At 38.8% G+C, this 26,222-nt stretch overlaps 1 protein-coding gene across 4 annotated transcripts in view; it reads left to right on the forward strand.

The window, feature by feature from the left end:
* CPEB4 (cytoplasmic polyadenylation element binding protein 4) overlaps positions 1-26,222 on the forward strand; it is a 67,348-nt gene that overhangs the window by 16,661 nt on the left and 24,465 nt on the right. For 2 of the 4 annotated variants that reach the window (XM_019450346.2, XM_019450347.2), the window contains exons 2-3: positions 5,900-5,981; positions 24,734-24,784. In XM_019450346.2, the coding sequence (XP_019305891.1) occupies positions 5,900-5,981; positions 24,734-24,784 (133 nt within the window). The remainder of the gene's footprint in view (positions 1-5,899; positions 5,982-24,733; positions 24,785-26,222) is intronic. The other 2 variants (XM_019450349.2, XM_019450350.2) reach the window with 1 other exon arrangement.

The raw sequence follows: 26,222 nt of genomic DNA on the forward strand, positions 1-26,222 counted from the left end.
TTACAGCAGAGTATCTCATTTATACCAATGCATGTCTTTTGTTTTATTTTTATTAACATTTTTTTTCTTAACGTTTATTTTTTTTGAGAGGGGAGGGGGAGAGAGTGAGGGAGACACAGAATCGGAAGCAGGCTCCTGGCTCTGAGCTGTCAGCACAGAGCCCGATGTGGGGCTCGAACTCACGAACCGTGAGATCATGAACTGAGCCGAAGTCGAACATGTGACTGAGCTACCCTGGCACCCCTGTGTAAATGTATGTCTTAATTAGTGTGGTCCTTTGACTGCTTACCCAAGGAATTACTGCCTGCTCTGGAGGGTGATTTAGGCTTGAATCCTGACTAAGCTGCTGAACTATGCAGGAACCTGTCTGTGCAGTAAACAGAATTTTCCTTAGTCTTAGTTTTTATCATGAAAACGGGAATAATGCCATCTAACTTAGAAGGAGGTTTGAGGATTAATTAAGACAGTATTAATAAAGTACTTAAGGGGCGCCTGGGTGGCTCGGTCGGTTAAGCGTCTGACTTTGGCTCAGGTCATGATCTCACGGTCCGTGAGTTAGAGCCCCGCGTCGGGCTCTGTGCTGACAGCTCAGAGCCTGGAGCCTGTTTCAGATTCTGTGTCTCCCTCTCTCTCTGCCCCTCCCCTGTTCATGCTCTGTCTCTCTCTGTCTCAAAAATAAATAAACGTTAAAAAAAAAATTTAAAAAATAAAGTACTTAAAATAATGTCAGGAACTTAGTAGGTGTTCAGTAAAAGATAGTTCTGTTTTTCTGCCTTTTCTCCCTTTAGGCTGCCAAGAGAAAAGGTGATGGTATGTTGAAGCAAATATGGTTTCTGGTGTTTTTTGTTTTATAATAGAGTCTTTGCCCTTTCACCTGAAATCAGCACATCCCCTTCAACAAATTGTTTTAAGTAAATTTTTTTTATTTAAAAAGCTTATTTTCCATTATGTATAGCATAAGAAAATGTAACGACTGTCCTCCTAAGACTTTTAAGGCTTCGTTTCTTATTAACCTGTGATTGACTCTCACCTTTTCGTGGGCACAAAATGATGAGCTTTCATTAGTCATTCTCAATTACATTTTTGCTTCCTGCCAATAGTCATCAATATAATTAAACTAAATCTTGGGAGACCACAAACTAAGGACATCAGAAAGCTGGAATACAAATAATATTTTGGAGCTAGGAAGAGGTCATTATAGATCTAATCAAATGTTTTCCTTTTTCAGATCAGCAAAGAGGTCTGAAAGGTGAAAGTGCCCAAACTCACATGACCCACCAGTAGAGAAGTTGGGGCTTCCTAGTGTCCAATGTTCATTCCACCGATTTATGCTGATGTTCATATTTTGGTTATCAGCTCAAGTTCAATCTAGGAGAGCTGTCACTTAGCGAGTTTTTTATTTTATAGTTTACTTTCTGGGAAATGGATCCTAGAAAACAGATAAGTGATTATGATATTTGGCCCAGTTAGCAATCAAAAAAAGGCAAAGTCAAAGAATGAAATAGGGAAATCAAAGCCCTCTTATTTTGACACTTTGGTTATTGCGTAGGAAAACCAACATCGTTTGTGTTCTTATTCCTTGGGTTTATTTATTTGTGTCTACTTCTCCACCTATTTCCTAGTGGCTCACTTAAATTTTAGGTTTTTTTTTTTTAATATTTTAACTTTTTATTTATTTTTGAAAGAGAGTACAAGTGAGGGAGGGGCAGAGCGAGGGGGATACACAGAATCTGAAGCAGGCTCCAGGCTCTGAGCCATCAGCACAGAGCCTGATGCGGGATTCGAACCCATGAACCATGGGATCATGACCTGAGCTGAAGTTGGACACTTAACTGACTGAGCCACCCAGGTGCCCCTAAATGTTAGATTTTGTTTTTATTTTAATTAGAGGTTAAAAATCGATGGAAAAGACCAGTGAGAGGGCGTAAATCAAGAAGGATAAACTTTAGACCCTCTCTGAGAACAGAATGTTTACTTGACAAAATGTGTGGCTTTTGAACTCTTTGAATTGCCAAGGCATCATAAGAAATAAAATGTTATACGGATGTAGTCATTTATAATAATTGTAATAAGGCTGGACTGTGGGAAGGAATACATATTAGGCGGTTGGCAAGAATGTGGTACTTGTGCCATTGGGTCTGTACCTTGCACTTAAATCATCAGCAGTCTGTCCAGACACCATTCCCTCTTGAATCTACACAGAGCCTGAGAATCTTTCTCAACACATCGCATCTGAGAATCAATACCAATTGATCAGAGTTTGTATATTGGCATTTATTTGTTAATCTTGTATTAAATCGTGAGAAATGAAAGGAAAGTTAGTATGAGTGTAAAAAGGATAGAGGGTTTGTTTGTTTTTAATCCCATAAAGCATTACTGAAAATTTAAAAATTTCATTTAGGATTTTAATTTTAATATGTTCCACCAGTTACAAGTCAATGGTTGTATTAGCAAAAATCTTTATGTTTCAGGCACTATGCTGGGGGAGGAGGTAATGAAGTGGCTTTGGTAAATTTCAGTACCACATTTAGAAACTTAACAGGTTAAAAGGAAGCTTATTTTTTGTTTTTTTAAAATAATATTTAAAATATTTTTTTAAATGTTTATTTATTTTTGAGAGAGAGAGGGGGCCCAAGCAGGGGAGTGGCAGAGAGAGGGAGACAGAGGATCTGAAGCAGGCTACGCACTGACAGCAGAGAGCCCAATGTGGGGCTCAAACTCCTAAGCTGCGAGATCATGACCGGAGCCAAAGTCAGATGTTTAACTGACTAAGCCACCCAGGTGCCCCAAAAGGAAGTTTCTTTCTTTCTTTTTTTAAGTGTTTGTTTACTTTTGAGAGAGAGACAGAGCTTGAGCAGGGGAGGGCGGAGAGAGAGGGAGACACAGAAATCAAAGCAGGCTCCAGGCTCCAAACTTGGAGCACAGAGCCCGATGTGGGGCTCTAACTCATGAACCATGAGTTCATGACCTGGGCTGAAGTCGGATGCAGGAAGCTTCTTTATTTAATGGAAACAACTGTCATAAACCAAAACAAACTTCTTCTCTTCAGTGATCTTGTTATTCAGTGATTGGCAAAATGCAAGTTCTGGAAATTCACAAGGTTGCTTACTGCTTTAGTTGCATTAAAAAAAAAACAAAAAACAAAAAATACCAGGCTGAGTATCCTCTACCCCACCACCCAGGACAGTTATTTTGGCAAAAGAAAACCTACAACTCTAAGGCAGGAAAGGGAAAATGTAAGAACAAACCTTAAGGAAATAGGAGGAAAGAAATATTTTAAATATTTAAAAATTACTTGAAGGCATTTATTTATTCATTGCTTCAGCAAACGCTTGTGCTTTCTACCTTTCAGATCCTGGGTGAGGCACAGTGATACAGAAATGTAGGGCAAAGCTTCTCAACCTGTTTCATATCATGACACACATAGAAAACATAATATTGAAACAAAAATCATCTGTTAGGGAGTTCCTGCTACATCAGTCCTGTGGGCTTAGGCGCTGAATATCTTGGCACACCGCCACCCTTTGGAGTTGTACCCATTGGGAACATTTGATATAAGACATACTTCCTGACCTTGAGAAACTGACGACATAGGCAAGTTATCAGACACCGAGAATTCTTGCCTCCAACACTGGTTTTGTATCGGAGGTAGTAGAGACAGTGGATGGCCTAGTTATCGGTGTGCTTCGTAGATTTCGGAACAGGGGACAAATCCAGCAACTGTAGAATAAGACAGTGGAATTTTGTTTTAACTTCTTTCGCAAGTTATGCCTCGAATCCACCTAGCTTCCAAAAGAATAGGCGGTTTTGATTTAATTCAAGAGTTTTGATTTGATTCAGTGCTTGAGATGAGGAAGGATAAAAAAACAGAGCAGTTGTCTCCCTTTTTGTGAACACTACTCTTTAGAAATTCTAATTCTGGCCACGTGTCCTCCTGCTTCTCTGTAGACCATATTGAGAAGGTGAAGACGATGAGGAAAGAACCGGGAAGAAAAGTGAGAAAGATATTCTGGAGGGAGTTGTACCAGGTCAGAGCAGAACAGCGTGTTAAGGCTTCTGCTCCCCATCCCCAGCTTCATCCTGTCTACCCCCAACAAAAAACCTGTAATGCTCTGTTTTAAATATTGGATTATATTCAAATATAACTGTTCTTGAGCTCCTCAAGTTGCAGAGGTAAAGAAATTGGTGTCGGGGCTGTATCTTTCTCTCTAAATAAACATTAAAAAAAAAAAAAAAGAAATTGGTATCCTAAAACAGTTCATTCAGAGAACATTCTGAATGTCTACATGGTGGAGTGTGGTCAGAAGTGATCCCTATTTCAGGGAAATAGGACAGGTGGTGTTACAGAAGGACGGAGGAGAAATGCCAAGTTGATCAAAAAATGCTCTCCAGTGGAGAACGTGCTCTATCAGTCTTAGGGTTCTAGAAGTTTGCTAGGAAAGAGGAAAAGTGAGATTCCACAAATTGAAAGAAAGGGGTGGGGGATAAAATCAGGGGAACCTTTTTTATTTTTTTTTTAATTTTTTTTTATTTAACGCTTTATTATTTTATTTTTGAGACAGAGAGAGAGACAGAGCATGAACGGGGGAGAGGCAGAGAGAGAGGGAGACACAGAATCGGAAGCAGGCTCCAGGCTCTGAGCCATCAGCCCAGAGCCCGACGCGGGGCTCGAACTCACAGACCGTGAGATCGTGACCTGAGTTGAAGTCGGATGCCCAACCGACTGAGCCACCCAGGCGCCCCAGGGGAACCTTTTTTTAAAAAGCCAAAGCTTTGAGTTAAAAAGTAATGTAAGAGAAAATAAAGCTGAAGAGAAGGTTATAGACTCCCGCTTGTCAAATTCCTTTGGAAGCCCCTTTTCTTTTTTTTTTAAATTTTTTTTTTTAATGTTTATTTTTATTTTTGAGACAGAGAGAGACAGAGCATGAACGGGGGAGGGGCAGAGAGAGAGGGAGACACAGAATCAAGCAGGCTCCAGGCTCTGAGCCATCAGCCCAGTGCCCGACTCGGGGCTCGAACTCACGGACCGTGAGATCGTGACCTGAGCTGAAGTCGGACGCTTAACCGACTGAGCCACCCAGGCGCCCCAGCCCCTTTTCTTTAAGACGTTTGGCAGTTGTCTCTGTATGTGCACCTGTTTATTCTTCGGGTGGTTCCGAAACCTGTATTACTGCTTCCTTTCAAAGTTTAATTTTAAAATATTTTCATCTCCTACTCGTCACTTGTCAGGCTAAACTTAATCTTAGTTATCTCTAGTACTTTTCCTCCAGAAGAATGCCAGAGCGGTTGGTTCGTTGTGTATTTTCAGATTTCTCACCCACTCTTGAAATGCATTTGGTTAAGCCAGGGTTTAGATCAACAGTGTTGACCCCCTGTCTTCCCTTTAAAATTATGGCAGCAATATCAAGACTGCTTTGCCACTTAGTGGTCAAAAGACTATTGGATAACGATTTCCAAACTTTGGGTTACAAGCATATGTCTATTTGGTAGCAATCTCTACTGAATGCAGCTCGGAACCTAAAGTGCTGAAACAAGTTTGTCAAGTTTTGCCACGTTACTGCAATCTTAAGTGGCAGACAGGTTATGAATTTTATTTTTGCATTTGTTTCATGTTGTTGACTATATGGAAACAGGTTTTAGTTGCCTTTGCTTTATTAGTAAAAGTAAAGCTTTAATTGAAATTACTAGAAATCAAATCACTCTCTGCTGAACGCTGGGTACTTTTTGTGCTTTTGATATTTTGGAAGTGTTAAAAATAAAATGTAGTAATAATGTACCTTACACATAGAGGGAGTAAAATTGCCCTTTTTTGATCTGTGTCCCATGGGATGCAGCTTATTGTCTCCTTTTATAAGTAAAAGCTATTTTAAAAGTGGTTTGTGGCTGTTTGTGTTTGCAGGATCGCCCCAGGACATTTGACATGCACTCCCTGGAGAGTTCCCTCATTGACATTATGAGAGCTGAAAATGATTCCATTAAAGGTAATTTAAAAAATCTAACTATTTGGTTTTAGCGAACAGTTAAACATTTGTATTATCTATGTAATCTCGTGAGCAATACGGCAAATATTATGGGTGCATATTTTGTATGTAGTCAGTTCCATCAATTTTGTACATGGACCTCTCTTGTGAAAAAATCAAACGTATTTGGTGGACATCCACTGTGGGCCCTTCCCAGTACCCATTAAGAGAGCTGCAAGAGTTCTAATTTAATGGGAGACACGAACCATACACTTCATTTTTTTTTTTTTTTTTTTTTTTTTTTTACATCTGAGGCAAAAAGTGCTCAGTGTCTCAAACCTCTATGTGTCTCTGCTCTTGATAGTGACTGGACGCTAGTAAGAGTCCAAATGCTGATAGAGGTTTTGGTCTAGTTTCACATTTTTAAAAACGGCCAGTAGTTTCCAAGTTAAAATGAAGTTTTATTATTGAAATAGTTTTTATGGATTATGTTAGGAAAAAATAGTGTTCTTTCTGCATTCTGGTCTCAATTCTGTTGCTGACTGGCTCTGTTATTTTGAATAGTACATTTTCTTTTGCCTAGGCCTTAATTTCTCATCTTTATAGTAAGAGGCTTAGCCTCACTGTTAAAGTAAGGCACTTATAATGGGTAAGCTTTAAAAACAAAATATAGATGCCTGGACTCCATTCCACCTATGGGATGGGACTTGGCATGTCAACTTTTCAGTGTCTCACGTGATGCTCACCGGTAACCAGGACTGAGAATTACCAGACTGGGTATTCTCTAACGGTCCCTCCAGCTCTGATTTTGGGAAAACTACCCCATAAAATAAGATATTTTTCTGCACATAAATGTCAGTTTACTGGAAAGCAGGGTTGGGTTTTTTTTTGTTTGTTTGCTTGTTTTTTTTAAAGAAATTTGGAACGTTGGATACATTTGGTCATCCCACTTACCTGTTCGTTCACTCCTTCATCCATTCATTTGTTCAGTGTTTATGATCCTACTTTGTGCCAGACACAGCTTTGCACTAGGGTCAAAGGTGGCAAGACAGCCTGTTGCTTTAAGTGGTGACCAGCCCGGCCTGGTTTTCCTTTGAGTTTGGTTGATTATATTACTGCTGCAGTCAAACTTTTAAGTATTTTTTCAGCAGACGAACAATGGTACATTTTTTTCAGGAGAGCTTTTTGAGGTCTGGGGAGATGAAAAATAATATGTGAAAAAAGTGTGCACCCAGCTGTTGAGATAACTTTGCCATAATTAAGAATATTTTTGAAGATCTTTACTGAATTCCCCATATAATTCTGACGGGTGACTCTAACCCAAATACACAGTCTGTTTCTGAGGAAAGATGATCTCTTGTTCAGAATTTATTTTTGCCATTTCTTAGCACTCTGACTTGGGGTCAGCCTCTTTGACGTGTCTGTTTTCTCATCAGAAGAGTGAGGAGAGTCTAAGGCCCTTTCTAGCACCAGAAAAACTACACACTCTTAAATTAAAAGTATAAGCTAAAGGAGAAATGTGGATATGGTCTGTATATTGTACCAATGGCAGTTTCCTGGTTTGTACTCTACTTATGTAAGGTGTCACCACTTGAGGATGTCATATAAAGGGTACATGGGATCTCTCTGTACTATGTTTTGCAACGTGCTGTGAATCTGCAATTATCCCCAAATTAAAAGCTAAGTACAGAAAAAGTAGCTGAAGGTAAAGAACATTTGTTTATTCTTAATGTATTTGATTCCTTTAGCAACTTTCTTTTTTTGGGGCGGGGGAGAGCCTCTTATGTACTTGATACAAGGGATAATAAATAATCAGAACTCATTTTTCATGATAAGTGCCTGTTTCTTTTTATTTCATGATATTTTATTTTATTTATTTATTCATGATAAGCGCATTTCAGAGAAAACACAGTTTCCAAACGGTAGCAGATGTAAGCAGTTTATTACGTGATGCTTCTAAGAAGCAAGCCCTAACTAGTACTTAGGTTAGAAATAAGAGTTTGCACACATTATTCTAATAGGATTAACAGTAGCATTTCTTTGATTTATCAGATACAGCCAGAATATCTCTCAGGTTTATTTCTATTTCTTCTAGTGTGCTGAATCATCATATAAAGTTCTGCTTTTATTCTATATTCCCCTTTCAATTTCTTCCTACCAACTTTTACCCAAATCAAGTTTCTTTAAGCTGATTCTGTAGGGATAACGAAAAATTAAGTCCGATGACAGAAAACATCAAATCTGATCAGCCTGGTCTGGAAACATAAAGGTTTTGTAAAAATAGTGATTTATAAAAGGAAGTGCGGCAAAGCGGAAAGGCCATCGGTTTTGGGGTCGGATCTGGATTTCAACTGCCATTCTGTTGCTATGGTTTATGGTGGTTGGGAGGATTGAATGCTATGATATATCCATGAGATCCAGCACACTGCCCAGCCTTGAAAGCACTCAATAAATGGTACAGATTATTACTAAATATCTGTTAAGTCTATTTTCAAGCCTATCAAATGAGAAACTTAGCTCGAACTTAAGCTTAAGTGCCAAAGTGACTTAAGTATATTAAGTGAACTTTGTCCCTTTTTTCCTTTAAAGAGTAGTAAAGAATTCATACATGAGTTCTTTGTCCCAAAATGTCAGAGTATAGTTATGCTTGATTTTTTGTATTTAAAAAAAAATTTCTTTTAACGTTTATTCATTTCTTGAGAGAGACAGAGCGTCAGTGGGGGAGGGGCAGAGAGAGAGAGGGAGACCTAGAATCCGACGCAAGCTCCAGGCTCTGAAGTGACAACACAGAGCCCTACATGGGGCTCGAACTCATGACCTGAGCCGAAGTCAGATACGCAACCGACTGAGCCCCCCAGGTGCCCCAGCTTGATTTTTTTTAAACCAAGATGATGAACTTTATATTACTGTAGTCTATTACCACCGAAATGTAGTTTGGCTCGAGGAAATACTTTACTTCTTGTCAAGCTCCCTTGGTTTAGATAGCTACTAGGAAAGCTGTGCTTGATTTTAACAGTGATTCTATTGTGAGATTTTTTTTTAAAGGTGATAACAGAAGTTGAATATCTTAAAAAAAAAAAAAAAACCACAACAACATATTGTCCTTTTAAAGTAAATATATAAAACCTGCCAATCCATTTTGAAAATAAAGAACCCCTCCGGTTGCTCTGCTACTTTAGAAATGGAGAAAACAGAATATGAGCGTTGATTCTGTGAGACTAGTAGAAAATAATATGCCTCTCAGAAAAAAAGTATGAGAATTCAATTAAAAGAATTTGAGAATTAAAAAGAGCCCACCATATGGAAGCAAATTTTATATTTGGGTTTATTTTATCTTAAAAATAATTTCATAAAATATATTATGAATGACTTCACTTATTTCTAATCTTTCGTTTGCAGTTCCTTATAGAAATGTGATTGTTGAATGTGTTTAAATTTGATATAAGACCTTTAAGTTGGATGGATTGATATGGCTATATTATTCATCTAAATTAAAAAAAAAAACCTAGAAAACGAAATTTTGCTTTTCCTTTTGGGAAAAAAAAAATCTCCTTTAATGTAGTATGGTTTAAAACTTAATTTTGCAGTCAACAGACAAAATGCTTAATAGGCCTAGGAACCTTCAAATATAGCTTTTGAGTATCTTTATGAATGTGTTGTTGATTCCAACTGGCTTGTTGAAAACCTTTCATCTTTTTAAAATTTTTTTTAACATTTTTAACAAATGTGCAAAAGGAGTACCTGGCCTTCATTTCATAATTTATATTAGTTTTGATTACAGTTGAAGTAGTTTCTCCAAGAATATTAAGGCTACTGTCATTTTCTTCATGGACAGAGGATTAGCTCTTTGGGAGGAAAAGGGTCTTGCCTCTACCTTATCTCCATGTCCTTTCTCTGATCAGCTGGCATGTCTATATGTTATTTTTATCCACGAAATTATATATTGCATTCTCCATAACCAATGCCGGTAATAGTCCATAGAAGCCTTTCCCCAGAGACCGATTTCATTTTCTTTACTGCACACCCAGTCTCGTAAGCTAAGAGCGTGAGCTATTGACAGATTTTGAATTTTGATCTCCCAGTGGCAGGTTGCTCATTGCCACAGAATTATTAGGCTTATCAAGTATTTTCTTCACCTGGACAGAAGAATCTTTTACTGTTGTAGGTGGTCAGCTGATCATTTGGGGGAATATTCTATCTTACTGTTATTTGTGTTTTTTCTTGCCTGTGAAATTGGTACTTACTGTTTAGAAATGGAGTAGCGTGAAATATATTAAAACCACATGCGAGCACATCTGTTTTCAGCCTTCTGAAGCATGGGCTGGACACAGTGAAATAAAAGATTCACAAAATGGTATTATATTCAGTGTATGGTAGGAAAGACCTCTGACAATTAAGGAGACTTTTTTTTTTTTTTCCTTTTCTGTCTGGGAAGGGAATGAAAGAGTATAGATGTAAACCAAAAAGTAGCTGTTAGGGAGAGGAAGCAGAGGGAGGCCGCACTGGAATAAAGAGAGAGAAATAGTACTTGAAAATTATCAGATGTCAGATGGAGTAAAACAATCCACAGTTTCATAATAGTCGCTGAGTATTTTAAATCCTGTATATGGAAGCAACTTAGTATATAGTTTGCTTCATTTCACTAGAAAGCCAAATGAGACAGCAAAATTATTGCGAGAATAAAGGCAAATCTGTAAATTGTCAAAACATTATAGTTGTTCTTCAGGTATCAACTAACTAAATTATGAGTCAGGATATCATCCTATTTTTTCCTCAGAATATTGTGAAATTGGAATGTTCTTGTCTTTATATTGTTCCAGAATGTATCTTGCTTTCATTTGTGGAAGAGGGACTAAAAGTATCCACCCAGTGAGTTTCAGGCATTTTAAATACTTGACTTGAATGTAAGCAATAAGGATTGCATTCAGAGGTGCAAGTTGTTTCAAGTGCCATTTTTTTTTACATATCCCGTGGTGCCCAAGAAATCTATTGCATATGTAGGGTAAGCAGTGGGAGTATGTTACACACTTAGACATTACTGCCACACTTGCTTCATGCATTCATTTAATAAGAATTCATTTTGAGAGCTGGATCTACTCCAAAAACGCGATGTATTTAATTCCCGGCTGCCGAAGGTACTGTGACCTTGCGTTTTAAAATATTTTTGATATACGTTTTTCTTTCTTTATTACACATTAAATCTGGGGGCCCTCCCCCCCCCCCCACTATTTTTCATTGCTGTGGATTTGTTTGAAACAAATGCTTAAATGAGTAGGCAAGTGATGATTCCATCTGTGCCTCATTTCTTTGTTGCTAAGCAGAAGAATTTATAATGATCTCTCTAGAAGAAAATCATGAAACTCCGTTGAAAGTTGAGTACACAAAGCCTGTTTCATTTATTTTGCATAAGTTTTTATGTCGCTGTAAGAGAATGACCTTTGGGATAATTTAAATTCCTTACAGTAGGGGGGAGGATAAAGTTAGTGCTACTTAAAAATAGATACCATAAAAAAGAGCCAGGAAGCCTTACATTTTTCTTTGATCCCCAATTCTTTTAATAATCCTATATTCCAAATTGCAGCCATCTAATTCCGTAGTTTAAGGAACAGATGTTGCAAACTGATACAGATGTTTTAGAACATATATTGCAGAGTGACTTTATGTATACTTGAGATAGCTCCAAAAACTTTTTATGAGAGTTGTTGAAAATAGGACTACATTTAACATCAGTTATAAAATTGGATTTTGGAGTGAATAAAATTATAAAAACGAAAGGAGCTCTGACTGAAAGAAGTTCCGCTGCTGTAATGTTAAAATGATTTATTTCAAGTGGTAGTGAGGGGATATCATTTCTTGTAGTATTTAACCTTTATCCCAGTTGAATCAGTTTGCCTGTGGCAATGTGAGAAAAGACTACTATGCACTACTCTGCGCCCCACGCCTCCATCGCTTTTGTAAAGGACAAGATGAACGTTTTCCTTTAAGGGAGATTTAACAGAGCGTGATACAAAGTACTGTAAAGAAGAAACGGATAGTGCAAACCAGCTAATTTTGCTCGTGATTCTTAATCAAATTTCACCTTCCAAGTGAATGACTGTTACTTGGCGTCAGATGTCTTCCGGTGAATTGGGGGGCATCTTTAAATATTACCCGTCTTGAAGATTCAGAGTCCACCAGGCAGCTGCTCTGAAAGTCGGGCGGGATCCTTCCTGAACTCGACTGGTTCCTTCTTGCTCTGTTTGGATGATACCAAGTTAACTCAGAGCAGCCTGGCAGGGGAGTGGCTAAGGCCTCCAGAGAGAAGAACGTGGCCTTACTTCTAGAAGCTTCGTGAGTAATAGAGTTAAGTACACAGCAAAAAATACAATTTAAACTCGACTGCAGTGAACTGTGTGTGTGGCTGTTTAGAAATGAAACGAGTGGTTTCCTCTCCTTTCGCTCTCTCCCTTTTATGACCCCTGAAATGGAACATCCTCAACACTCCTTCTCTTTTGCTTAGTTTAGCGGTGCCGCAGGATGGGACCTGGGCTTCTGTGTTGAGGTAACTTCTTTTGTGAGCCAGGAGGGGACAAAGTAGCGGGGCATGATTTCCTTTGTATCACCGACGCAGGGTATATTCTTAATTGTGAACCACTGTCCGCTCTCTGGTTTACTACCGGTCAGGATTTGTTGGATTCCTCAAGCACTGTGTAGGCAGAGCTTACAAAGGTGTGGATTTTGACCAGCATGGCTTCACTTTTTCAGATTGGGGATTGCTTTTGTTTTTGGTTTTGTTTATTTATTTTGTTTTCGGAGCGGGGGGGGGGGGGGGGGTGGGGTGGGGGGGGGATGGCTGGGAGAACAAAATGTGATGTGTATGAACAGAGCATTGGACCTTTAGCCTCTGAACTGAAACCCGCTCTGTTCATAGTAAACACTCCTTGTGCTGTGTCCAGACCCTCCTCTGCCCAGTTTATTAACATAACATGTCGTGGTAAGTAGATTCTTTGCCCTGTCCCCTCCACACATTTGTGATAGAATATTGACTTTTGTTTTTATTTGTTCTGAAAATCATGTAAGCAGTTGTCACAAAGGGGGAGTTTGTCTTATGTCATCCATGATGTGGGTCCAGAATTACTTAAGCAGTCCTCTTAATCCTGAGCATGGAGCGCTAAGAATCTTATTTTGAGTCCATGAAAATTCAGTGATCCTCTTAAAACATTGTTAAACTCCTGATTTTACCTGCGTGAGAGGTGAGGGTAAAGGGGCATGGGGGGTGGGGGGAGGGGTGAGAGTGAACTGTTTATAGAAGGTTAAAGATCCGAAACATTTCTTTAAAAGAAGCTTTTAACTTAGCAACCTTCCCCCCCCCCCCCCTTTACAATTGCGTTAAGGCTCACATACTTTATGGCTGTTGTGGCTTAATTTTGTTGGATGTACGTTCAGAGCAGGGACTGGTGATGGAATCGACTGCACGTGACAGTTAACACTTAGAAATAACAAGAAAACAGTAACTTGGGAAAAAAAGGCAGCAGTCAGGTAGCACATTAACAAGTGCTTTTCTGCAGTGTTTTACCCTTTCAGTGTTGTGTACAGCTTAGTAAGTATAGGTATTACCTTATGGACAGGCAATAATATTATTTTTCGTTCAGAAATGAAATCAGAACGATATTTAAGCAGTAAAGTCTTCCGACTTTGTCAACAGTTTGCCAGCGTTACATAATAGGGAGCTTCCTACACTAGAAAAATAGGAGAAGGAAGTCGAGAATATTTATAGAGATCCATTTTGTCCATGCCCTGCCTCCAAATAAATAATAGTATATGTGCACCTTTTGGTAGTGTCACTTAGTACTTTTGGTCTCCCTTCTATATTCTAAAATTCTCTGGAGAGGGGACTTGCTCTCTTATTTCGTGACAGGTAGTAAACCAGCCCTGAATACTAATAGCTACATAATGAAAAGTCTTTTGATAATGGGGTAATACAATAGGGAGTAGTCTGCAAAGATCTTAAGACTTTTCCTTGACCCTGTGATCTGTAATCCTTGAATATGTTATTTGCCAACTTGGCGCTGTCATAAAAATATCCGAGATTCTCTTTGCGTTCAGTTCAGTGACAGGAAGGACAGATCAGTTGCACAGTTGTGCCACAAAATTATTTCTTCCTTGATAGGCATGGCATTTCCACATGACTAATGTATGCAGGTGATTCATTTAGCATGCATATGTGTGTGTGTATATATATATATATATATATATATATATATATACCCGGTACGGTGAATTTCTCTACCCCACAGCTCCTTATTTTTTCCCCCTCACGTTGCCACTATCCTCACTACTAAAGTTACAAGATGGAAAAGAGAGAAAACTCTCGCAAGAGAGAGTCTGTTGTTGTTCAGCGCTAAAAGTTTGCAAAAGGAGTACTTTTTAACTAATTTTGAACTAGTTACTACTCTTTGAATCAGGTATTGAGATGGCCAGGCTGCCTCTGGGCTTCATTATTTTGTCTAATTGACTGATTCTGAATTCAGTCCCACGCCAGTGCGCTCTGGTCTAAAAGCAAGGCTTTGTTTTATTCTGGGTATTACCTGGTAACCAGTCAATTAAGAACGTTAGTGGAACTCTGAAGGGAAAGCAGTTCCATAATCTCTTTGGAATCCAGTTGGGCTGATGCCAGTTGCTATACATTGGGAAAGAGAAGGAGGAATCAACCAATTAGAGGACCCTTTTTTCATTCTCAAGAAACCCACACTAAGTGCAAATCTCAATTCTGAAGAGCAGTCGTGATTAATTGAAGTATAAAGAACTTAAAACAAAAAAATCTAACTTCTGCTGGCCCTAATATTCCAAATAATAAATGCCTAGTATGGTTCATTAAATACGGGTATTTAAATTAGCCACTCCATCTCTTTATTGTACATGATCAGTAGTTGTTACCTTCTAACAGACTTTCCCAAATTGTGAGGAGTGAAAAGAGAAGCATTTAGGATTGTGCTCCAACCTGGCTCTGCCATTAGCAGTTATAAGGCCTTCGGTCCATCACTTCTTTCTAGATTTTGGTTTCCTCACCTGGGAATGGAAGGATTGAACACCATGACCTCTAAACTACTGTTAGCAATTCCACAAAGTCTCTCTGACATGGTATTCCTAAGTGACAAAATTGCAGAGTTTTGTAGCTTCATGACGAAAAGTAGCGAATGGATTTCGTGTGAGTTTGGGCGTGGCAGTATTTTATACTGATTAGTTGTAGAAAGGGTATACCAGGAATCAAATAAATGTAGTCAGCTGAATGTAGGCTTTGTGTTTAGACTGCATCTTTTCTTTTTGAGATAGGCCTAAAAATATTATGTTTAGGAAGCCTTTGTTTAAACTTGGCGTCATGGAATGTTTTTGTTCTCAGTTTGTGGACCATGGGCCTCTTGAACCATGAGAATTATTTGATGGGGCCCTTATGAACCCATTAGGACTAAGCATTCCAGTTAGGTGATAGATACATCATTTACATATGCAGTATTGTCTTTCAGAAGCATGTGGATGCTGATGTAATGTAATTAAAATACATTTCAAGGTGTTGCTAAATTCATAGTAGCCTTTTATTATTAAGGTGGTTTGTTGTTGTTTTACAGGTAGTATTCATGGGAGCGGGGGTTGGGGTCTCATTTGTTAGTGTGGTGGGGAGGCTCTCCGAAACTTTTTTTTTTTTTAATATTTTTTTTAATGTTTATTCTTGAGAGAGACAGAGACAGTGTGTGAGCAGGGGAGGGGCAGAGAGAGAGGGGAGACACAGAATCCGAAGCAGACTCCAGGCTCCGAGCTGTCAGCGCAGAGCCCGACGCCGGGCTCGAACTCACAAACTGTGCGATCATGACCTGAGCCGAAGTCGGACGCTTAACCGACTGAGCCACCAGGCACCCCTGAAATATTTTGATTAAAGTAGGTCTTAATAATTACAAAAGGTTATGAAACACTGCTCTAGAGAACTTCTTTAATTGTTCTTCTTTAATTTTTTTAATTTTTTAATTTTTTTTTTAATTTTTTTTTTTTAACGTTTATTTATTTTTGAGACAGAGAGGGACAGAGCATGAATGGGGGGAGGGGCAGAGAGAGAGGGAGACACAGAATCGGAAGCAGGCTCCAGGCTCCGAGCCATCAGCCCAGAGCCCGACGCGGGGCTCGAACTCACGGACCGCGAGATCGTGACCTGAGCCGAAGTCGGACGCTTCACCGACTGAGCCACCCAGGTGCCCCTAATTGTTCTTCTTTACACTGCCATTGGAATGTACCCCGTTACCAAAAAGAGTGTAGCGTAAGGAGGAATTTAATAGAGGAGATGGTGACGATGGAGACATAGAGGAACGAGGAGCTGAACTTGCCTTACCCTAGATTATTAGCTCCACCAAAATAGCACTTTGGGACTTTGACGTCTAAAACCATCTTTTTGCCCTACGAGGCCGGGCTAGGAGCGTGGGCTGTTTAGACTAGGTCTGGCGCAATGCTAGGGTCCGGGGGAGTCCTGCCACAAGGGGTTGGGTAGCATGGCAGCCCCCGATAGCAGGGGGAGACAGCCTTCTTTAAGGCCCACGGTTTGAGCTCCTGCTTATATTCCAGTTCCACAAATATTCGAGTACACTCTATGCACCAGGTAGTAGTAGATCAGAGGACACATTTGATGCCAGGCTACGGTTTTCTTTTTTGAGATAGACCTGGACATCCTGTGTAGGAAGCGGTGTTAACAACCACTTCCAAGTGGGAGAGTTCGTCCTTCTGATACCGTTTCTCTGACTTTCACTCCGTGCCCCTTCTGGGATTTATGCAACTTAAATCCTTACCATAACCTTTTATGTGAGTTTTGTGATCTCCATTTTACAGTTGAGGAAGTTGAAGTTCAGAGAGACACAACAGCTTCTGGAAAAGTCACTCATCACTCAACTAACTGGTACCTAGAAAGGAACACAGAGCTCCTGGTTCCTGGTTTAGTAGCTCGGGTGTTTATTATGTGGCGTTTAAGAGGAAAACATAAAAAGAGCCTGAACATTTTTTTTCTTCTTCTTATTTATTTATTTTTTTAGTACGCTTTAGACAGAGAATAGGCGTTAACGTTTCTTAATTTTTACTTAGGACACTGGGTCAGAATTGAAGATCTGCATTTTATCCTAATGTACGGTAAAAGATTCCGATCTCAAATCTGCTGGTTTCTTACTGAAGGTTACATTATCGAGGGTAGAGGTCAAAATAGGATCGCTGAGGGAACGTTTCCAAGGTGGCTTATTTTCCCTGATTCTGATTCACCAGGTCTGTCATGAGACTGAAGCATGCGTATTCTCCAAGTGATTCAGATACACTGCTGTCTTGCCCCCCTGTCATCTTCACTCACTTTGTGAACCACTTTGGATATAAAATCTAAAGCTGTGGGAGGCCATTTGTACAACAAATACATATCAAGAATCAGCCATGTGCCAGGCACTATTTTAGGCTGTTGGGATATATCAGGGAATAAAAGCAAAGACTCCTGGCCTCATGCATCTTATCCTTCAAATAATTAGCAGATATCTTGGAATAATAGCTTGTTTATTACTTAGTTTTGAAGGCTAGTAAGGCGGAGGAAGCCTCAGTGCCTTAAATATCGATAGAAAATAAAAACTGGGCCTTCTGAGAAACCACAAAAGGGGAAATTGCATCAGGTGTGAAATTCAAGTACATTCTTCATTAAGGTTCAATAAAGTCATCAGACTTTATATTAAATAAGTGATTAGAGTTGAGGATAGGTATGTATGCAGAAAGTCAGTTAATGACTCTGCCGATTGCTTTTTGGGGGTTGGACTTCAGTAATCAGTTTCAGGAGCAGTTTATCACTCTTCTCTAAAGTTCTCAATCGTTTGCAAGCAACTTGGCTTCTGGCATCTAGAGATTTCATAAGTTTGTCTTGATCTTTTATGTTCATGTCAGTACAGAGAGCCGTGGCTCAAAATCATTTGTACCTTGGGGTCAGATCGCTAATTCTTTGTTTATTCACTGGTTCTTTTAAAATGTGTCTCTTGTAACACATGCCTTTTTTAATCAAACTTTTGCCAAGATAGGAGAATTTCAATTTACTGCCTTGACTTTTTTCTGGATTACTTAAAACTTTACTACCCGTTGGTCTGTTTTTCCACTTTTCTTTCCATTATATTATCTTTCTGTTTTTGTTTTTCAAACTGGCTTTTGTTCATTCAAATTTGGACAAAAACTATGCCTAGTTTTTTAAGCTTTAAAAATTGCTATTAATCACTGGTATCATAACATCCTCTTAAGGCAAGTTATCTTGTTGCTCTGTCCTCTAAATGTAGCATCCAGAGTCAGAAGGCCTCTGGCAGGGATAAAAATAGCCTTCCTGCTTGCCGGCTTGTTGTTGGTTTACTGGCAGTAGGAAATCTTTTGAATTCCTTAATTGGGTCAGCTGTTTGCTAGTTTCTCTCTAGACATCCCCTTCTGCCTGAAATTCTTAGATGCTTTTTGTTAGGTCTTGCAACTTTGTACCTGCCCTGAGTTCCAGTCAAAGCCATCCTTCTTTTTTATAGGAAACCTTCTATAATCTATGGAAACTTACCCCTTGACTTTACTGTCTTACAGATAAATGTTATTGTTTTGCCACTATTACAATCTCTTACCACAATTGAAAAATAAATTTGAGGCATTGGTACAAAAGGAAGACCTCCTTGGTTTTTTTATAAGGAACATTTTTCAGTTGAATTTTCAGTTTTCATTTCCTAAAACACTTCTGCTACTTTGCCAGTTTGGCTATTATAAAGGTAAGGAGTTTGATTTTTTTTCCCTCTTCACTCCCCCAAAGAATCACATCCGTTTGTAACCAAGAACACCAGCAAGCTCTCATCTCTCTGAAGCTGAAAAATCCCCCAGATGGCCACTCCCTTCTCCAAGTTTTCAGTTTGGATCTTATTTGGCTAAAACAAATCCTTCCTCTTTCTTTCATAAGTGGAAGATTGTTGGTTATCTCTGGCTTGTGGTCTCAGAGGGGAAAAGATTTAATGTTAATAGAGCACCTCTTCTGTACCGGGGACTTTTCCGAGCATTCTGCAAAAATTGTGTCATGAATTTCTCAACAACAGCCTTGCAAAGTAAATGGAAATACTTGTTTTACCGAGGGTCATAAAAGCTACCTAATTCGACCTAGCTCACAAGACGGGAATTGGTCTGCCTCTCTACCCTTTCTACTGCATGTTCCGGGGCAGAGAGACCACCAATTGCTGGCTTTGCTTCATTTGCTTCAGCTATTTATGGAGCATCTTTGCTCGAAGCTCTGGGAGGCAAGACCTCCAAATTTGTCCTGAAAGATTTTGTTGCCTTAGAGAAAGAGGGAGTTTAGAGATAGGTAATTCAAATATCGTGTAAAGGGTGTTGTATGGAGTGCATGAGGTTGTCTGAACCAGAGAGCCAGTGGTTTGGGCAGGCAGGGAGGACTTCCCATAGGATGAGAAGCTACCTGGGCAGAAGGGTGGTGGCTTGAGTGGTGAGACATTGGGAGTAGAGAGAGGAGGGCATTCCAGACAGAGGGTGGAACCCGGAAGTAAAAGTTAACGGGCCAGTAAAAGTTTACCCGGAAGTAAAAGTTAATGGAGTAGCTAATGTGGGAAGGGAAATGGCAGTGTGGAAAGATGAACCTGGGGAGATAGGCAAGAGAAGTCAAGAATTTTTAATAAGCCCTGGCTTTTAAAGTGAAAGCCAGCTCTTTCTCAGAGAAGGGTTTTGCTTAGCGTGAAGTGTGTCTACGTGTGATTTAAATGTCTCTTTGGATGGGTGAGGGGCAAGATTCTCCAGCTGATGTCAGTTCCAGCCAGTTCCTCCTTTGTGATTTTGCATGGAGACATCTTTACTGGAGGCTGGTGGTATCACAGATAGGTTAGGGGATAGAGTAAGGTCAGTGGAATGCATTAGTAAAAATAATTATACGATTAAGTGATAGAACGTATTGAACACATTTTACAATAGTTCCTATTGATATGTGTTCTGCATCTAAGTATAAATTTGGTATTCAGAAACTGAATTTTTTGTACATCTCTTTGAGCCTCGCTCTGTGTTGTCTAGGTCCCCACAGCGCCATCTTGCTGCAAGTCTCAGGCAGTGTTGGTAAAAACCGCAGATGCAGAAAGGCAGGTAGAGCAACAACACCTCCTTTAAAAACTCGTTGGTGGCAGTATAGCTTTGACTTGCTTAAATGTGAGCTAAAGAAAATTAGCAGGGACACTGCAGTGAAACAACAAGTGTATATGTATGTTTATGTATGTATGTATGTTGGTACTGTGTATAAATCTTTACTCTGCCTTAGGAATGGGCCTAAGCCTATATACTTATCCTTTTCCTGTTAGAAAATTTTAATGGTGTCCACTGAAAACCCTTCTCTTTTCCTTGGAGTATCCAGGTTTTAATAGGGTGAGTCAATCAAAAAAACTTAGACTTTTACATCACTCGTTACTTTATATAGGACTGCATGGCTGTATTTTGGGCAACCTTGCAGTTATCCCGTATTATCATTCCTTAGCCTACACACGTCACCGACAATGCTGGCATGACTGAAAAAGAAGGTTGTGGCATGAAATCTAATAGCACTATAGAACATTTGACATTTTTCGGTGTTTGTATATTTGTATATTTCTGTGTTTGAAATAGTAGCATTTATTATATCATTTCCTGCCGAATCATCAGTAGCAGTAATATCTGGGTAATGTTTTAGAAAATAACTTTTTCTCTAATTTGGAAGTAATGCATACATATATATACTCTAATATATCAGAGTATCTCCTTCTAGTCCTTCCTCCCTCCTTTCATCTCATTGACGAGGTTACTTTAGTTTTCGTCTTAGTATAATAGTACATAGTGTTCTTTTGGGTACTTCTGCCCCCCCCGCCCCCCAGCAGTTCTTATTCTGGTTGGTAAATATTGGTTCTGCAACTTGCAAATGCCTGGCATAAAATTGGCTAGCTGAAGTACATATCTTTTCCGAGCTGTAGAATTTGGTAGTGTAGTTCCCCAGAGTCTCACACTGTATCAGTTGCCTGTATTTGGCTAGGTTGAGTCATAGCACCAAATATAGTCTCTGCCTTCTGCATGATGTATGCCGGGCTCCTGGCTCCAAATGCCCCAGCTGGTCTCCAGGGACTACTATTTTTCTGTCATAATCGCCCTTAAGATTAGGATGGCTAGCCAGGCAGTATTTCTATATATTCATAACATAATCAATACTAAGAGCCTTCCAAGACTGAATTTTATCCAGTAGGTTCACTTTGCCTGAAATCCCAGTGTCCTCCTTCTCCCTTGAGAAATTCAATTCTAAATGTGCCAAAACCTGGCTTATATTTATAGATAGATGAGTTATCAAAAAACCAACCAAGCAAAACCCACAAACACTGGATTATATTCATATTCAGATAGCTCATTTATTTTTGTTCTACTTCACTTTATTCATTTGTAAAATGCTGGTATTTTAATTTCAGTGGAATGAACTCATTCAATGCTTACCTGGTACTCAAACAGGAAACTCAAGGTACCTAGGTAAAAGTCTAATTCTTAAAGGGGGCTATTATGATAAAGAGATAAAAAAAAGAAATTTAGATGATTACCTAACAAGGTTGGCTGTTGCAACATAGTTAGAAATAAAACTTAGCGAGTTAATCTAGAAAGGGGGTTGCCTTTTGGGGAAGGTTGCACTGGAAAAGGGTGAATCTGAAGAGAGAAAAAAAAGAAAAGATTTGAAAAATCCCCTCCCCTGGGAACAAAGGAAGAGTACTGTCAAACAAAAGAAGGGATTGTCAGTGATCTAGCTGTGGAATAGAAACCGCAGAAATGTCTGTAAAAATTGGCATCCGTAGAACAGAGGGAATATTAGCACAGAAATGAAGGGTGTACAAGGAGAATGAAAAGGCTTATGGAAGACTTGAATGTCCCATGGCACTTAAAATGAGAGTTTATGGAAGATTTCCAGAAAGGAAGTGATACGTGTCATCCATAATGGATGTCATCAATGGGTGACTCTAGATATTTTAATTGTAGAAAGAATTTACAGAAGGGTAGGGCAGTCAGGTTAAGGAAGCATTATGAAGTTTTAAAAAAAGTTTTTTGAAAAAAAATATCATTGCTTATATTTTCTGAATCGAAGTAGAAAACATTACTGATTGGTTAACAAAATGTCACAGGTGTATTTGTTACCTGGAGGCCAAAATTGATTCCAGCTTGACAGGACTCATATCACAAGACCAGGTTAGAAAATTAAAAACAAGTATCACTTTCAGAGTTAAACTATGAACTTGGCTGTTGATTCTTCAGTGCCCTATTGTCTTCGCTGAAGGGTAGAATTACTGCATTCGGAAGTCCTCGGAAGAGCAGGAAAGGGGTCAAAGGTCACCTACTTGGCGGTAAAGGGTAGGATCTCCTCAGAAGCTGCGCGTTGAGGCAAACTCTGAGAACTGAGTTCAGGACATTTTTGTGCCTGTCAAGTTGAAATATTCTTCTTATCTCTCTCTCCTTAAAAGAGATACCCAAAAGGTGAGTTTCTGATAAGGTGGAACTTGGTTTGTTTAAACTGGGCCAGCCAGTTTGGTCATTTGTCCTTTTTGGATTCTCATTGTTGATTATCCCTTCTTGGCATCAGATAAGAGGCATTTAGTTTATATGGAACAGTCCTGGTTTCACCTGGAAGGTTAGCATTAAAAAAAAAAAAAATAGAATATGTTCTTAGAAGTAAAACATTTCCTTTTAACTTCGATTAATATAGTTAAATACTTTTGTTTCTGTGTTGACTTACATCAACTTAAAAAATGAAATGGCAAATGAAAATGGTATGTGTCATAGTTCTCTTATTTACTAGAGGGTTTTTGCAGCAATAAAATTTATACGTGTGTTCCATTACAGAAAATCAGCTGCTACTTTGAGTTAACTGATTCAGAAACACTACTCACCCGCTCCTAACTTTTTTAACAGTTAAGGTCATGTTCTTTTTCCAGCGTCACCAGTCTCTGCTTTAAAAAAAAAAGAAAAAAAAAATGCTTGTGACAGATCATACAATCCAGGCTTATAGTTAAAAGCAGGTTAGATGGAATTCGCCCGACTTGGATACTTGGCTGTGTATATTAGCGTTAAATAATTGAGCCAACTTCCGTGAAGACATTGAATATCAGAATTAACTTTTACCTCCTCCTTTCCTATTTCCATCCCTAGCTTCAGTCTAACTAGGAGCAAACTGAAATTTAAGTGAAATAATTAACAACTTAATAATAATCCTTGTATTTGGCCTTAAAGTATAGGAAAATTATGAAGTTCAGATTTTGTTTCATATTAGACTCCCAAGTTTTGGACATGGGTTAACTAAAGCTATTAGCAATAGAGCACAGTTTTCTTTTTTTTCATGGCATGAGGTCGTTTCTTTGGAGACTATTTCAAAGAAGCAGAATTTGAGAAATCGAAAGATAGTTGAGGCCTAAAGTTCCTTTCTGAGGAGTTGTAAATGTATGGCTAGTGGAGCGATAGGACCACATATTAGCTCTGGTTCCCATAGTGTTTCCTGGAGCTAGACAGAGCCTCCTGGCATGTTGGAAGGCTTGCCTCAGCCTTAAGGCGTGCGAGAACCTCTGCTTACCCACTTTTCCGTACCTTCGGAGAGTCTGCTGTGATTCTGTGGGATTAGAGTTTAGTGTGCTATTTCCTAATGAAATGTCTGTAATTAGGAGTCAGTTTTAAATTCTCACACTATTCCCCGATTTACAAAGTGCTGACCATGGTAGATAATTAACAGTCACGTTCTCCTATTCGTTCTTTAGACTTGTAGAGGGTTTTCCACCATTCTTATGAAGGCGGGTGCAGATGAACGTGTAGAATATGGAGACTTAAAACTGTTGCCCTAATAATGTTTATAATTTACAGAGTAGAACTAGGGGCATGGTGTGTACCCAGAAGTAGTACATGGTACTATGTGGTGTAGATATTTAGAAACTCCTCCAAAACAGAAATGTAATTCCTTATAAATGGAGAGATCCACCCCACTGCTGTTTCCCTCCCTTTATTTGTGGCTACCAATCTAGAAGATGCTGTGGCTTCCAAAAATTTTAGTGCCAACACAAATTCTCTTTTGATGGACATCTTGGGTGTCCACTGTAGGTTCAAAACTAGATTTTGAATCACCTCGAAATCAGAAGTAAACCAACCCAGCATTTATTGAGCACCTATTGTGCTCTGGGCATTGTGCTCTGGGCTTTGATATTTTCTGTCACATGTAAGTACGGTGATATGTTTTGCTTACCTTCTGTGCATTTCCTCCCAAATGAGAATTTAAACCTATTAGTGTGTCTGTACATGTAGTTATAAGCCTGGACTTTTGTTATGAATTATATAGAGAAATCTTCCTGCTACTTACGTACTTTTAAAAAACCACACACAAAAAAAACTGCACACCTGAAAACTTTCACACTTATGGAGCAAAAAAACTATCATGATGAGTTTGTGTTAGAACATAATGTTATAAAGGAAATTACTTTGTGTGGGAATTTGGAAATTAGAGAGCAAATAGTTAAATATGAGGGATATTTTATTTTCCCACTTTCAAACTTGCCCTTTTTGGATGTTTGTGAACATGCTGATTGACATGTCCTCTGACTCATTGTGTTCATTAGCACAGCAAAGTTTTATCCCATAATAAAGCTTTTTAAAAATACCTTACCTATTAAAGCTATTAATTCAGCTTTGTTACAAATACGTTTAAACCATCTCTGAAAAAAATAAATTTAGTAACGGCCTTCTTTTACCTTCAGGTCGTCTAAACTATTCATATCCAGGATCCGATAGCTCTCTGCTTATTAATGGTAAGTGATAATTGATTTACCCTAGTGAAGTTCACAGAACTGAACCAAGTTAGTCCTAGATGAGAAAATATAGGAGGTATGCTTTGACCGGTGGAAAAAATGACATTAGTTTGTTCTGTAATCATAATTGCAAGTTGCTATTAATCTATTAGCTGTATAACGAATAATTATTTTTCCTCCTGATTGTGGCAGGAACTTTTTAAACGTTGAGAACCAACTGATTCTCTGTCTTGAAATTGGTGACAGGATAAATGAGAATCACATACTGATACATAAAGAATGGTTTAATCTACCCTTAGATTCTGTAGAGTGACCTTTGAAATGTCAACATAAAAACCATTTCCATGTAGTTAGAAAAATGTTCCAGGGGAAAAGGAGGGTAATCAGAGATCTGAAACCAGAAAAAGCAGCCTGAGACCACAGGACTTGACATTGTGAAGGACAAGGTCATTCACCGTTGGCTGTCTAATGAGAACAAGAAGGATGAAGTTTTATTGGCCTTTACGGTGCCTTTGGTAAATTCTCCTTTCTGGTTCTAAATATTACCCCATTGTACTATTGAGTTCTATTTTATGCACATTTGCTGAAACAGACTAAATTTCACCAGGAAGGGGCATCTACTCATAGAAGGAATTAAAGAATCAAAAAGTGTCTGTTTTGTTCTACTATCGTTTAATTGGGTAGAATTCAAAAGACATATTTACTTCTTTTCTACTCATTCACTATTGAATATGGATCTTAAATTTGTGTGTTCACAATGCCTTCTATCTGCCAAAGTTTAAGTCCCACCATCTCGAAGAAGTATTCCCTGACTAAATAGCCATATTCTCATCATTCCAAAAACGAAATCAAACCAAACAAGCAGGCAGAAAACCAACACACCACCTTGTACTCCTTGTCTATGGTATATCATGAATGGAGGATTACAAATTATTTTTGTGACTGGATCTGCTTTTATGTTTGAAATCAGTATTCTGAAGGACATAGGATTGTTGAGTCAGGAAAAGTGAAAAGAAATTTGATTTGTGAGAATTGCGATGGATGCGTCAGATCCTCTGGAGACTGTACAGTTTATAAAAGCCTCACTTATTATCAGACTCTTCATGCTACAGCTACCAGAAATAATGTCAAAATATAATACTTCAGCGTAAATGTGTGTAGACCGAAAACCAAACCCAGTGGTGATAATGACATCGAGATAAGGGGGAATAATATAAGGGGTTGCCATTACAGCAGGATCTTAGCTTTTCTTGTGGAACGAGTTCCAGAGTCTGTGTGCTGGAAATGGCAGTGAACCCAAGATTTGAGATATTGATGTGTGATCTTAGGCAAAGTGGTCAAGTCTTCTTTGTCTCACTTTCCTCATGCAGTTGCTAAATTAGATCATTTGCCTCTGGGGTCCATCTTTGTTGAGGCGAGACTCTCTCATGGGTTTTCT

Source organism: Panthera pardus, unplaced genomic scaffold (assembly GCF_024362965.1).
Source record: "Panthera pardus isolate Hobbes unplaced genomic scaffold, ASM2436296v1 HiC_scaffold_2, whole genome shotgun sequence".
NCBI classification, from domain to species: Eukaryota; Metazoa; Chordata; class Mammalia; order Carnivora; family Felidae; genus Panthera; species Panthera pardus.